Raw genomic sequence first — 15,869 nt, 5'->3', positions numbered from 1 at the left:
TATTGACATTTGATTTTTTTTTTTTTTTTTTTTAACCTTAAATGAATGAGTTTTTCAAGAAATGTACACCTTCTCAGTGGATAAAATACCAAAGTTTAATCCCCAATCTCTCCCCTACATGTAGTGACTGCTGTACCAGCGCACGGCCGTAGGGTTACAGCAGATTTGCATTGTCACTTTGTAAGGGCTACACAATTTTTATATTATTTTGGAAATTTGGACATATAAGGGTTAATTTTCTGTGACAGTAGATGTTCTCTACAAATACTTCATTTTACTTTACCTTATAGATTAGATTTTTCTTGAATATATGGAGGAAAAGAAAATAGTAAATTCTGGTTCCCAATTTTTTGGGCAGTATTAATGTTTTTTTTTATGCTTACAGGTCGTCTTGAAGAAGCGATTTCCTGTTACACTTTTGGTAGGTGAATAATAAAAGGTAATACAGATGTATTGCACTGTGTTATGTCACATGCCGGCTCCTGGAGGACATTGCACAGCCAAGAGGCAGTCACCATAAGCACAGCAAAGGAGGGGGGGGGGGGGGATGATGCACTTCCGAAGCCCCTTACATGCCGCAGAGGGATCCAACAACCCGCAGTTTCTGGCACCGGCGCCATTTAGGAGCTGGACGCAGTAGTACCTCGGCTGTCGGAAAGGGGTTATTATCACACCAGGATTGTGTTCCTAGGTGCCAAAGAGCCAGACATGTCACCGTTTAAGTTACAGGCGGGAGGGGATGTTAGGTGCCACAGTACAGAATCAGGTGTTTTAGGTGGGTGATGCTGAGGACGCAGAACAGAGGCGACAAAGGCATCTTATTCTTTATTGGGAAATACAAAAGCTTCTGCCCCTGAAACTGGAGGCAATTCTGGCAGATAAGGAAGAGGAGTCTAACAGAAGGGAGTGAAATCCCCTATTTATTTGCGCGTCCTTGGGCGTGGTGCACACGGCTGCCTCTATGTGCAAGGAGGGTGCAGGAATCCTCCACGTCTTGTCCCACAATCACAACTAATATTGTCCTAGATTGTGCAATTTATATCTTCCTCATCTTTTTCTTTGGTCGCTGGTTGAACACGGGAGAGGACCCCATGAGGCTGTCGGGTGACTGAGACCCATAACTTCCCTCAGATCCATTTGGGCTTCCCGGGATGGCAGCGTCGCTCATCCCTGACATGGGCTCCTCAAATACATCGTTCCCGAGAACACTGTGCCCGTGAACTGCCCCTTCATCGTTGTCCTGAGGCTCCATTTTCACTTGTGTCAGACTCCATAGGGGGGAAGTGTTGACATCTGATCCTAAAAAATACAAGACCCAGTGAAGAATTGACGATCACACAACAAATCCAACGTGTAGTTACAATAAGAGCAAACTCGCTCCTCGTCGGATGATCAGACACGATGAGGACAGAACTCACTTGTGTTCATTTCCACCCATCCCATAAAAACCCTAAACAGCCAGGTTTGTCAGTCTCCGTCTCTGACTGTCACTCGGTCTATGGGGAGATTTATCAGAACTGCCCCTGGAAACCAATCAGAGCTCAGCTTTCCTTTTCCCATAGCAGTTTATGAAATGACAGATGATTTCTGATTGGTTTCCATGGGCAACTGGAAGAGTTTTCCCTCAGACACTTCTGATAAATCTCGCCCGATCGCTGTCTCTCTCCATCTCACCTCACACATAAGCGTCTTATACTCACTGCCTGTAGTAACCAATCATAGCTCAGAGCTCATGGTAATGACCTGAAGTAGTAACCAATCACAGCTCAGAGCTCATATTACTGACCTGTAGTAGTAACCAATCACAGCTCAGAGCTCATATTACTGACCTGTAGTAGTAACCAATCACAGCTCAGAGCTCATATTACTGACCTGTAGTAGTAACCAATCACAGCTCAGAGCTCATATTACTGACCTGTAGTAGTAACCAATCACAGCTCATATTACTGACCTGTAGTAGTAACCAATCACAGCTCAGAGCTCATATTACTGACCTGTAGTAGTAACCAATCACAGCTCAGAGCTCATTGTAATCACCTGTATTAGTAACCAATCACAGCTCAGAGCTCATATTACTGACCTGTATTAGTAACCAATCACAGCTCAGAGCTCATTGTAATCACCTGTATTAGTAACCAATCACAGCTCAGTGCTCATAGTGATCACCTGTAGTAGTAACCAATCACAGCTCAGAGCTCATAATGATCACCTGTAGTAGTAACCAATCACAGCTCAGAGCTCATATTACTGACCTGTAGTAGTAACCAATCACAGCTCAGAGCTCATATTAATGACCTGTGGCAGAATAGTAACCAATTACGGCTCAGCTTCAAACTGCCCCAGCAGCAGGCAATGGCTCCTGTATATTGGGAGGGGCTGTAATAAAAAGGATTTTGGAAAGCGCGGGGTGAAAATTGTAGCTCAAAACCTAAGTCTATGACGTTCCCCGAGTCACAGAGAGCGGCAAATTTTGGCGATTGTAACCGTGACAGTACAGATTCCTACAGCCACACACACACACAGTTTATATAGTAGATGTTTGAAGCCAGAAATGTGGCAAAAGATAAAAAAGTTCAAGGGGCTGAATACTTTTGCGAGGCGCTGCAGGGGCAGTATATATATGAGAGGTCACATATATAATCTTACCAGAAGGTTGCGGTGAAGAATCTACGTCCATGTTTGAAGAAAAGCGGTCACTCTGAGCCCCTAAAACGCCAACTGGGAGTGACTGGTCCCCCGGAGCCAGGTCCCCCTCCAACTCCTCATTGATGGGGAAAGTTATATCGGTCACCGGCTCCTCTTTAATCTTCAGTGGTTTTGCATCCTCAGATATCCGCTCAGGATGAACAATCTTCTCATACTCCTCAGATAATTGTTTACTGACCTGTGAAAAGGCAAAGGCTTAAAGGGGTATTCCGGGAATATAAACGTCTGATACAAAACCCCAAAATGCTATAAATAAATACAGAAAAACTCAAAGTCATTAATTACAAGATGGAGCTTTTAGGGTTCCCAAAATGTCTTTCTAAAGTAGGCAGTTATCTCCAAGATGGCCGCCATCTACAACTACAACTCCCATGTTCCTGCAGTAACTCCTCCCTCATGCTCTGCTCCCTGTGATGATGTAACAGAATGTCCTGCTCTGTTACCATAGTAATGATGTGTAACTGCCATCACCACACCCCGACCATACAGCTGATCACATGACCGGCATAGGCAGCTGCAGGACATGTGGTGTGGACATGTGACCAGCGGCATCCACTGTCCTGTGTCTGCTCCACATGGACGGTCACACAACTGATTACAGGGCCGGTAGCATTTTTATTCTCCATCATAGTGTAGGAGCACATTATCTTCCTGCTAAGGGGAACATTTTACATAACTAATTACATATAAGCTTATATTTTAATGACCCATTTGAATATGAATTATGCTTGATCCTGGAAAACACCTTTAATCCCTGGGGTCACTCACTCAGCGTCTCTGAATCTCTGTCCTGTGGAAGGTGAACAGATCATCTCTGAAAGGGTCCGGTTCATTCAGACACGTTAGACATGTGATGCTGAACCTATTAGAGGTCAAGTGCCCAAAACTACAACCAAAAAGCCAATTCTAACCCTAACCCCAGTACAGCCAGAAACCCCAACCCCAACCCCAGTACAGCCAAAAACCCCAACCCCAACCCCAGTACAGCCAAAAACCCCAACCCCATGCCCCAGTACAGCCAGAAACCCCAAGCCCCAGTACAGCCAGAAACCCCAAGCCCCAGTACAGCCAGAAACCCCAAGCCCCAGTACAGCCAGAAACCCCAAGCCCCAGTACAGCCAGAAACCCCAAGCCCCAGTACAGCCAGAAACCCCAAGCCCCAGTACGGCCAGAAACCCTAACCCCAACCCCAGTACAGCCAGAAACCCTAACCCCAACCCCAGTACAGCCAGAAACCCTAACCCCAACCCCAGTACAGCCAGAAACCCTAACCCCAACCCCAGTACAGCCAGAAACCCTAACCCCAACCCCAGTACAGCCAGAAACCCTAACCCCAACCCCAGTACAGCCAGAAACCCTAACCCCAACCCCAGTACAGCCAGAAACCCTAACCCCAACCCCAGTACAGCCAGAAACCCTAACCCAGTGATGGCGAACCTTTTGGAGACCGAGTGCCCAAACGACAACCGAAATCCACTCATTTACCATGAAGTGCCAACATGGCATTCTGGCGGTAACTTATTGCTACCAGTTCTTCAACATCTTTCAATCGTATCGGCCCCCTAAGGACACCAATACAGTTGAAAGAAAGAGGGCAAATTCAGCCCATAATGGTAGCTTCTTTCCAGGGTCTCTCTGTACAGGAAGAATTGTGGGTCCAGCAGGAGGACCTTCAAAGTTTTTCTGTCAAAACCTTCTCATTCTTCCTGCAGTTCCACACAGTCAATGAAGTGTCGCTTTAAAATAGCGGTGATGGGAGCATTTCTTAAGTTGCCTGGGAGGAAGGAAGAATCTGTTGATTTTGTCCTGTTTGGTGAACTCTGTCCTGGTGTGATGACCTGAGTGCCCACAGAAAGGGTTCTGAGTGCCACCTCTGGCACCCGTGCCATAGGTTCGCCACCACTGCCCTAACCCCAACCCCAGTACAGCCAGAAACCCTAACCCCAACCCCAGTACAGCCAGAAACCCTAACCCCAACCCCAGTACAGCCAGAAACCCTAACCCCAACCCCAGTACAGCCAGAAACCCTAACCCCAACCCCAGTACAGCCAGAAACCCTAACCCCAACCCCAGTACAGCCAGAAACCCTAACCCCAACCCCAGTACAGCCAGAAACCCTAACCCCAACCCCAGTACAGCCAGAAACCCTAACCCCAACCCCAGTACAGCCAGAAACCCTAACCCCAACCCCAGTACAGCCAGAAACCCTAACCCCAACCCCAGTACAGCCAGAAATCCTAACCCCAACCCCAGTACAGCCAGAAATCCTAACCCCAACCCCAGTACAGCCAGAAATCCTAACCCCAACCCCAGTACAGTCAGAAATCCCAACCCCAAGTACAGCCAGAAATCCGAACCCCGGTACAGCCAGAAATCCGAACCCCGGTACAGCCAGAAATCCTAACCCCGGTACAGCCAGAAATCCTAACCCCGGTACAGCCAGAAATCCTAACCCCGGTACAGCCAGAAATCCTAACCCCGGTACAGCCAGAAATCCTAACCCCGGTACAGCCAGAAATCCTAACCCCGGTACAGCCAGAAATCCTAACCCCAGTACAGCCAGAAATCCTAACCCTAACCCCGGTACAGCCAGAAATCCTAACCCCAACCCCGGTACAGCCAGAAATCCTAACCCCAACCCCGGTACAGCCAGAAATCCTAACCCCAACCCCAGTACAGCCAGAAATCCTAACCCCAACCCCAGTACAGCCAGAAATCCTAACCCCAACCCCAGTACAGCCAGAAATCCTAACCCTAACCCCAGTACAGCCAGAAATCCTAACCCCAGTACAGCCAGAAATCCTAAGCCTAACCCCGGTACAGCCAGAAATCCTAACCCCAACCCCGGTACAGCCAGAAATCCTAACCCCAACCCCGGTACAGCCAGAAATCCTAACCCCGGTACAGCCAGAAATCCTAACCCCGGTACAGCCAGAAATCCTAACCCCGGTACAGCCAGAAATCCTAACCCCGGTACAGCCAGAAATCCTAACCCCGGTACAGCCAGAAATCCTAAGCCCAACCCCAGTACAGCCAGAAATCCTAACCCCGGTACAGCCAGAAATCCTAACCCCGGTACAGCCAGAAATCCTAACCCCGGTACAGCCAGAAATCCTAACCCCGGTACAGCCAGAAATCCTAACCCCGGTACAGCCAGAAATCCTAACCCCGGTACAGCCAGAAATCCTAACCCCGGTACAGCCAGAAATCCTAACCCCAACCCCGGTACAGCCAGAAATCCTAACCCCAACCCCGGTACAGCCAGAAATCCTAACCCCGGTACAGCCAGAAATCCTAACCCCGGTACAGCCAGAAATCCTAACCCCGGTACAGCCAGAAATCCTAACCCCGGTACAGCCAGAAATCCTAACCCCGGTACAGCCAGAAATCCTAACCCCGGTACAGCCAGAAATCCTAACCCCGGTACAGCCAGAAATCCTAACCCCGGTACAGCCAGAAATCCTAACCCCGGTACAGCCAGAAATCCTAACCCCGGTACAGCCAGAAATCCTAACCCCGGTACAGCCAGAAATCCTAACCCCGGTACAGCCAGAAATCCTAACCCCGGTACAGCCAGAAATCCTAACCCCGGTACAGCCAGAAATCCTAACCCCGGTACAGCCAGAAATCCTAACCCCGGTACAGCCAGAAATCCTAACCCCGGTACAGCCAGAAATCCTAACCCCGGTACAGCCAGAAATCCTAACCCCGGTACAGCCAGAAATCCTAACCCTAACCCCGGTACAGCCAGAAATCCTAACCCTAACCCCGGTACAGCCAGAAATCCTAACCCCAACCCCAGTACAGCCAGAAATCCTAACCCCAACCCCAGTACAGCCAGAAATCCTAACCCCAACCCCAGTACAGCCAGAAACCCTAACCCCAACCCCAGTACAGCCAGAAACCCTAACCCCAACCCGAGTACAGCCAGAAACCCTAACCCCAACCCCAGTACAGCCAGAAATCCTAACCCCAACCCCAGTACAGTCAGAAATCCTAACCCCAAGCCCAGTACAGCCAGAAACCCAAACCCCAAGCCCAGTACAGCCAGAAATCCTAACCCCAACCCCAGTACAGCCAGAAATCCTAACCCCAACCCCAGTACAGCCAGAAATCCTAACCCCAACTCCAGTACAGCCAGAAATCCTAACCCCAACCCCAGTACAGCCAGAAACCCTAACCCCAACCCCAGTACAGCCAGAAATCCTAACCCCAACCCCAGTACAGCCAGAAATCCTAACCCAGCCCAGGAATAAGATGCTGCATTCAGAGCAGAAAACAATGGAGACCGCAGAGTATACAAAACTATAAATCCCCTCCTTTCAGCTCACCCCCCAGCCACCTGCAGCCCCCCCCAGCTCAGCTCACCCCACCACCTGTAGCCCCCCAGCTTACCTCATCCCCCAGCCACCTGCAGCCCCCCAGCTTACCTCACCCCACTTCCCCCCCCCGCCCTGCAGCAGCCCCCCCAGCTCAGGTCATTCCCCCCCCCACCCACCTGCAGCCCGCTAGATCAGCTCACACTCCAACCACCTGCAGCCCCCCCAGGTCAGCTCTTGCCCACTCTCCCACTAGCGATCTGCAGCCCCCTAGCTCAGATCATCCTCCACCCACCTGCAGAACCCCAGCTGAGCTTACCCCCCCAACCAAAACCCCCCCTGCAGCACTCCCAACCAGCTGCAGCCCCCTAAGCAAAGCTATCCACCATCCATCTGCAGCATCCTAGGTCAGCTGACCCCACACCCACCTGCAGCCCCCCGACTCAGCTCTGCATAGCTCTCCCAGCACCAATGCCAACTTACAGCATAGCAGCTGACACCCACCCCCGCAGCACAGCGCACCCCCATCCCTGCTCACCTGCAGCACAGATCTCCCTGCAGCCCTGCAGCACAGCGCACCCCCAACCCTGCAGCAATGTAGTCCAGCCCCCCTACTCCACGTAACCCTAACCCCATCCCTGCTCACCTGGAGCAATGTAGGCCAGCCCCCCCCTCCTCCCTGCACCCCCATCCCTGCAGCAATGTAGGCCAACCCCCCTCCTGCCTGCACCCCTGCACACTCCCATCCCTGCTCACCTCTGCAGCAATGTAGGCCAGCCCCCCCCCCCTCCTCCCTGCACCCATGCAGCACAGCGCACCACCATCCATGCTCCCCTGCAGCAATGTAGGCCAGTCCCCCCCTCCTCCCTGCACCCCCGCGCACCCCCCTCCCTGCTCACCTGCAGCATGTATGTGTGATAATCCTTAATTCGGTGTTGCCAGAACTGCTGAAGAGACAGGACACTGCCGATTCCCATCTCATGAAAAACCTGCTCCATGACGTCTGAGAAGGGCGTCTGCCCCAGCCGGGCCTCCCGATCTACACTGAACCTCAGCATCTTGGTGAATTTCAGGCTGTACTCATGGGCGATGTCCGTCAGGGTCTCCAAGACGCTTTCATTAGCAGAATCGAATCCGGCGTGAGCGAGGATGGTGGCCACGGACTGGTACATGAGCTGCCGGCAGGAGTGGTAGCTGAGCTCCGTCACCGGCTCTCCCTTCCCACTGGCAGCAACAAGAAGACGAGATTAGTACAAGACCTCATCATACTCACAGCTGAAGATCTGCTACAATTCATTAGCTAGACATTATTTTAACAAAGGGATGAACTATCATCAACAGGAATCCGACCGCGTCTACGCCCCGGCCCCCCGTCTACGCACCTTCCCCCCGGGCGAGTTCACACGTGTCCCCCCGGGCGAGTTCACACGTGGCATTCTGACGTGCGCCTCAATCGCAAGCATTGTTAGGTTACTATGGGTTTTCCCTCTTTGCTGGAAGTATTTTATTGTGTTAACAGCAATGAAGAAAAACACATGGTAACATAAAGGGGACACATGCAAGGGGCCCCCCGCACCCAGAGGCCACGTTCACACACGGCGCTTTGAAACGCAACTCAAGCGCTGCAAGAAGGAGTTTCTCCTGATCACAGATGAAGTTAGACGCCAGCGCTTGTGATCGTGTTTATTGAAAACCACCGCAGAACGCACGCTGCTTATTCCTGACCGGATCGGGAGCGGCTCCTCCCTGCGCCGCTTGAATTGTTCCAGAATGCAGTGTGTGAATGCGACCTGAGGCGGCTTTCTCGCGGGATGTCAACAAATGCGTTTGGTAAACACAAATTTTAACAGAAATGTAACGCGGCGCATCTGTCTGCAGCGCTTGTTTTGTGTTATCGCCACATGTGACCGCAGCCTCCACGTACAACGGCCACTAAGGACTCGGCTTATTCTCATCATTTATACCACCAGTTACATTTCCCATGTTATCATTATTGAGATTATAGTCATTTATATGGCGGCTTCCATTTATTACCTGGGGTGGTGGTTATCGCTCAGTAGGGGGGGTGTCACTGGAGGAACGCTATGGACCCCAGATCTTTATCAGCTCCAGTCTTACGTGTCTTTGTGACGCAGATAATCTTATAGTAACATGAGACCGCCACGTGTGACCGCCCTGATCTAAGCTTTTAGTGGAGATGAACACGAATGCACGTTCCCCTACATCCGTCATCCAATGATGAGATGTTCAATGGAGACTACAAGACACAGCGGGGGTGCAGGGGGCGAGGCCTCCGCGCCCCGGGGGTGCAGGGGGCGAGGAGGAGGACATACCGGTAGAAGTCGCTGTCAGGATCGCTGTGCCGGAGCTGGAAGGGCAGCCTCGGGGTCTTACAGTCCTGCGGCAGGAGGTCGTCAGGGAGAGCTGGGGAAGGTGGGCGCTGGGGGAGGGGCTCGCTGTCTTCCGCTTTTATTCCTTCCACCGGCTGCTGATTTGGAGTCTGAGCGGCGGCGATGAGGCTGCGCATCTTGCGGTTGTGCTGGAGCAGCTGGATGGTGTGTATGGTGAGGCTGCAGGGCTCCGAGGGGATGTCCAGCATAGTGGTGGCCCGAGGCCTGTGGGCAGATGGCTGGTGCAGAGGCGGCTCCTGCATTTCCACAGTGCGGAACTCCCTCTGCAGGAGGTCAAAGGAATTGCGGCTGGCCTGCCCCGCGGGCACAGGGATCTCCCCCCAATATCGCATCATTATCAGAAGAGATTATAAGCAAATGTCCGACATACGAATCACCGAACCGCATCAGGAACCGAAGCCTGGGAGAAGAGAGGAGACATTATATACATTGTATTACATTACATGGGGGGTGTATGATGGGGGGTGATTATATTACATGGGGGTGTATGATGGGGGTGATGATATTACATGGGGGTGTATGATGGGGGTGATTATATTACATGGAGGGTGTATGATGGGGGTGATTATATTACATGGGGGGTGTATGATGGGGGTGATTATATTACATGGAGGGTGTATGATGGGGGTGATTATATTACATGAGGGGTGTATGATGGGGGTGATTATATTACATGAGGGGTGTATGATGGGGGTGATTATATTACATGGGGGTGTATGATGGGGGTGATTATATTACATGGGGGGTGTATGATGGGGGTGATTATATTACATGGGGGGTGTATGATGGGGGGTGATTATATTACATGAGGGGTGTATGATGGGGGTGATTATATTACATGGGGGTGTATGATGGGGGTGATTATATTACATGGGGGTGTATGATGGGGGTGATTATATTACATGGGGGGTGTATGATGGGGGTGATTATATTACATGGAGGGTGTATGATGGGGGGTGATTATATTACATGGGGGTGTATGATGGGGGGTGATTATATTACATGGGGGTGTATGAAGGGGGTGATTATATTACATGGGGGGTGTATGATGGGGGTGATTATATTACATGGGGGGTGTATGATGGGGGTGATTATATTACATGGGGGGTGTATGATGGGGGTGATTATATTACATGGGGGGTGTATGATGGGGGTGATTATATTACATGGGGGGTGTATGATGGGGGTGATTATATTACATGGGGGGTGTATGATGGGGGTGATTATATTACATGGGGGGTGTATGATGGGGGTGATTATATTACATGGGGGGGTGTATGATGGGGGTGTATGATGGGGGGTGATTATATTACATGGGGGGTGTATGATGGGGGGTGATTATATTACATGGGGGTGTATGATGGGGGGTGATTATATTACATGGGGGTGTATGATGGGGGGTGATTATATTACATGAGGGGTGTATGAAGGGGGTGATTATATTACATGGGGGTGTATGATGGGGGTGATTATATTACATGGGGGTGTATGATGGGGGTGATTATATTACATGAGGGGTGTATGATGGGGGTGATTATATTACATGGGGGGTGTATGATGGGGGTGATTATATTACATGGAGGTGTATGATGGGGGTGATTATATTACATGGGGGGTGTATGATGGGGGTGATTATATTACATGGAGGGTGTATGATGGGGGTGATTATATTACATGGGGGGTGAATGATGGGGGTGATTATATTACATGGGGGTGTATGATGGGGGTGATTATATTACAGAGGGTGTGTATGATGGGGGTGATTATATTACATGGGGGGTGTATGATGGGGGTGATTATATTACATGGAGGTGTATGATGGGGGTGATTAATTTACATGGGGGGTGTATGATGGGGGTGATTAATTACATGGGGGGTGTATGATGGGGGGTGAATGTAATACATGGGGGTGTTGATGGGTGATATATTATGGGGTGTGGGGGGTGTATATGGGGGTGATGTGGGGGTGTATATGGGGGGTGTGGTATGATGGGGGGTGATTATATACATGGGGGGTGTGAGGTGTGATGGGGGTGATATATTACATGGGAGGGTATATGATGGATATACATGGGGGTGTATGATGGGGGGTTATTACATGGGGTGTGTATGATGGGGGTGATTATATTACATGGGGGTGTATGGATGGGGGTGATTGTGATTATTACATGGGGGGTGTATGATGGGGGTGATATGTTATGGGGGGTGTATGATGGGGGTGATTATATATGGGGGGATGATGGGGGTGTTTAATGGGGTGTGTGTGTGGGTGATTACATGGGGGGTGTATGATGGGGGTGATGATATTACATGGGGGTGTATGATGGGGTGATTATATTACATGGGGGGTGTATGATGGGGGTGGATTATATTACATGGGGGTGTATGATGGGGGTGATTATATTACATGGGGTGTATGATGGGGGTGATTATATTACATGAGGGTGTATGAAGGGGGTGATTATATTACATGGGGGGGTGTATGATGGGGTGATTATTTTACATGGGGGGTGTATGATGGGGGGTGATTATATTACATGGAGGGGTGTATGATGGGAAGGGGGTGATTATATTACATGGGGGTGTATGATGGGGGTGATTATATTACATGGGGGTGTATGATGGGGGTGATTATATTACATGAGGGGTGTATGATGGGGGTGATTATATTACATGGGGGGTGTATGATGGGGGTGATTATATTACATGGAGGTGTATGATGGGGGTGATTATATTACATGAGGGGTGTATGATGGGGGTGATTATATTACATGGGGGGTGTATGATGGGGGTGATTATATTACATGGGGGGTGTATGATGGGGGTGATTATATTACATGGGGGTGTATGATGGGGGTGATTATATTACATGGGGGTGTATGATGGGGGTGATTATATTACATGGGGGTGTATGATGGGGGTGATTATATTACATGGGGGTGTATGATGGGGGTGATTATATTACATGGGGGGTGTATGATGGGGGTGATTATATTACATGGGGGGTGTATGATGGGGGGTGATTATATTATATGGGGGTGTATGATGGGGGTGATTATTTTACATGGGGGGTGTATGATGGGGGTGATTATTTTACATGGGGGGTGTATGATGGGGGTGATTATATTACATGGGGGGTGTATGATGGGGGTGATGATATTACATGGGGGTGTATGATGGGGGTGATTATATTACATGGGGGGTGTATGATGGGGGTGATTATATTACATGGGGGGTGTATGATGGGGGTGATTATATTAAATGGGGGTGTATGATGGGGGTGATTATATTACATGGGGGGTGTATGATGGGGGTGATTATATTAAATGGGGGTGTATGATGGGGGTGATGATATTACATGGGGGGTGTATGATGGGGGTGATTATATTAAATGGGGGTGTATGATGGGGGTGATTATATTACATGGGGGGTGTATGATGGGGGTGATTATATTACATGAGGGGTGTATGATGGTGGTGATTATATTACATGGGGGGTGTATGATGGTGGTGATTATATTACATGGGGGGTGTATGATGGGGGTGATTATATTACATGGGGGGTGTATGATGGGGGTGATTATATTACATGGGGGTGTATGATGGGGGTGATTATATTACATGGGGGGTGTATGATGGGGGTGATTATATTACATGGGGGTGTATGATGGGGGTGATTATATTACATGGGGGTGTATGATGGGGGTGATTATATTACATGGGGGGTGTATGATGGGGGTGATTATATTACATGGGGGTGTATGATGGGGGTGATTATATTATCATGGGGGTGTATGATGGGGGTGATTATATTACATGGGGGGTGTATGATGGGGGTGATTATATTACATGGGGGGTGTATGATGGGGGTGATTATATTACATGGGGGGTGTATGATGGGGGTGATTATATTACATGGGGGGTGTATGATGGGGGTGATTATATTACATGGAGGGTGTATGATGGGGGTGATTATATTACATGGAGGGTGTATGATGGGGGTGATTATATTACATGGAGGGTGTATGATGGGGGTGATTTATATTACATGGAGGGTGTATGATGGGGGTGATTATATTACATGGGGGGTGTATGATGGGGGTGATTATATTACATGGGGGGTGTATGATGGGGGTGATTATATTACATGGGGGGTGTATGATGGGGTGATTATATTACATGGGGGTGTATGATGGGGGTGATTATATTACATGGAGGGTGTATGATGGGGGTGATTATATTACATGGAGGGTGTATGATGGGGGTGATTATATTACATGGGGGGTGTATGATGGGGGTGATTATATTACATGGGGGGTGTATGATGGGGGTGATTATATTACATGGGGGTGTATGATGGGGGTGATTATATTACATGGGGGGTGTATGATGGGGGTGATTATATTACATGGGGGGTGTATGATGGGGGTGAGTATTATTACATGGGGGGTGTATGATGGGGGGTGATTATATTACATGGGGGGTGTATGATGGGGGTGATTATATTACATGGGGGGTGTATGATGGGGGTGATTATATTACATGGAGGGTGTATGATGGGGGTGATTATATTACATGGAGGGTGTATGATGGGGGTGATTCATTACATGGGGGGTGTATGATGGGGTGATAGTGTACATGGGGGTGTATGATGGGGGGGTTTTTATTTATGGGGGGTGTAGGATGGGGGTGATTATATTACATGGAGGGTGTATGTGATGGGGGTGATTATATTACATGGGGGGTGTATGATGGGGGTGATTATATTACATGGAGGGTGTATGATGGGGGTGATTATATTACATGGAGGGTGTATGATGGGGGTGATTATATTACATGGGGGGTGTATGATGGGGGTGATTATATTACATGGAGGGTGTATGATGGGGGTGATTATATTAGATGGGGGGTGTATGATGGGGGTGATTATATTACATGGAGGGTGTATGATGGGGGTGATTATATTACATGGGGGTGTATGATGGGGGTGATTATATTACATGGAGGGTGTATGATGGGGGTGATTATATTACATGAGGGTTGTATGATGGGGGTGATTATATTACATGGGGGTGATTATATTACATGGGAGGTGTATGATGGGGGTGATTATATTACATGGGGGGTGTATGATGGGGGTGATTACATTACATGGGGGGTGTATGATGGGGGTGATTATATTACATGAGGGGTGTATGATGGGGGTGATTATATTACATGGGGGGTGTATGATGGGGGTGATTATATTACATGGGGGGTGTATGATGGGGGTGATTATATTACATGGGGGGTGTATGATGGGGGTGATTATATTACATGGGGGGTGTATGATGGGGGTGATTATATTACATGGGGGGTGTATGATGGGGGTGATTATATTACATGGGGGGTGTATGATGGGGGTGATTATATTACATGGAGGGTGTATGATGGGGGTGATTATATTACATGGGGGGTGTATGATGGGGGTGATTATATTACATGGGGGGTGTATGATGGGGGTGATCATATTACATGGGGGGTGTATGATGGGGTGATTATATTACATGAGGGGTGAATGATGGGGGTGATGATACACGGGGCTGCACGTTACACAGTGAGGGTTATAGTACCTGCAGGATCTAGACTTTCTGTATGGAGCCGCATGGACACGTGTGAAGTCGTTTACGTTGAGACAATAGACATCTCCGCCCTCTCTTGTCTTTCGTTACCCGGAAGCGTCGTTCACCAGCTCCTCCGCGATGTGATATCATCGGCGTGACGTCACGCAGCCTCCCGGGAAAATCATCGCGATATGACCGGTGTTAGGATTATAGTCACGTGATCAACCGCTTGTGGGAGGGGTTAGAATGGAAGCACTGCTGCAGGGCGGGGGCTGTGACGATTCATGATCACATGGTAAATCATGTGACCCTGTGCATTCACTCGATGACGTACAGCAAGAATCGAGAGGTCAGTATGACCCCGCCCCTTATTGACTTGTCACATGGTGTGACATCATCACAGGTCCTTCTGTCACCATTTATAGTTTTGTAGTGAGTAGAAAGAATATGGGCTCCATGTCTGTGCTAATGTTACATGTCCTCCATCCTCCTCATACTGTGACCTCCTCTCCTCCATCCTCCTCATACTGTGTCCTCCATCCTCCTCATACTGTGACCTCCTCTCCTCCATCCTCCTCATACTGTGACCTCCTGTCCTCCATCCTCCTCATACTGTGGCCTCCTGTCCTCCATCCTCCTCATACTGTGACCTCCTGTCCTCCATCCTCCTCATACTGTGACCTCCTGTCCTCCATCCTCCTCATACTATGACCTCCTGCCCTCCATCCTCCTCATACTATGACCTCCTCTCCTCCATCCTCCTCATACTGTGTCCTCCATCCTCCTCATACTGTGACCTCCTCTCCTCCATCCTCCTCATACTGTGACCTC

The 15,869-nt window shown here is 49.3% G+C and overlaps 1 protein-coding gene across 1 annotated transcript; it reads right to left on the bottom strand.

Moving 5' to 3' along the window:
• Positions 1-806: 806 nt before the first annotated feature.
• Positions 807-15,294, bottom strand: SUPT7L (SPT7 like, STAGA complex subunit gamma). The gene is made up of 5 exons (XM_072139745.1): positions 15,048-15,294; positions 9,359-9,836; positions 7,925-8,249; positions 2,647-2,884; positions 807-1,299 (listed from the first exon to the last, which is right to left on the bottom strand). Exons 2-5 carry the CDS (start codon positions 9,769-9,771, stop codon positions 1,037-1,039), a joined length of 1,239 nt encoding a protein of 412 aa, XP_071995846.1. The 5' UTR covers positions 9,772-9,836; positions 15,048-15,294; the 3' UTR covers positions 807-1,036.
• Positions 15,295-15,869: the final 575 nt, after the last annotated feature.

Source organism: Engystomops pustulosus, chromosome 3 (genome assembly GCF_040894005.1).
Source record: "Engystomops pustulosus chromosome 3, aEngPut4.maternal, whole genome shotgun sequence".
NCBI lineage: Eukaryota > Metazoa > Chordata > Amphibia > Anura > Leptodactylidae > Engystomops > Engystomops pustulosus.
Note: the sequence above shows the minus strand (reverse complement) of the source record. Positions and strands in the feature narration are given on the sequence as shown.

Excerpts from the sequence above, each read along its gene's own strand:
- SUPT7L (XM_072139745.1), bottom strand. The coding sequence starts at position 9,771 with ATGATGCGATATTGGGGGGAGATCCCTGTGCCCGCGGGGCAGGCCAGC. Across the intron at positions 8,250-9,358 it reads CCTGACAGCGACTTCTACCG|TGGGAAGGGAGAGCCGGTGA; the intron begins GTATGTCCTCCT and ends TGTTGCTGCCAG. Across the intron at positions 2,885-7,924 it reads ATCACACATACATGCTGCAG|GTCAGTAAACAATTATCTGA; the intron begins GTGAGCAGGGAG and ends GCCTTTTCACAG.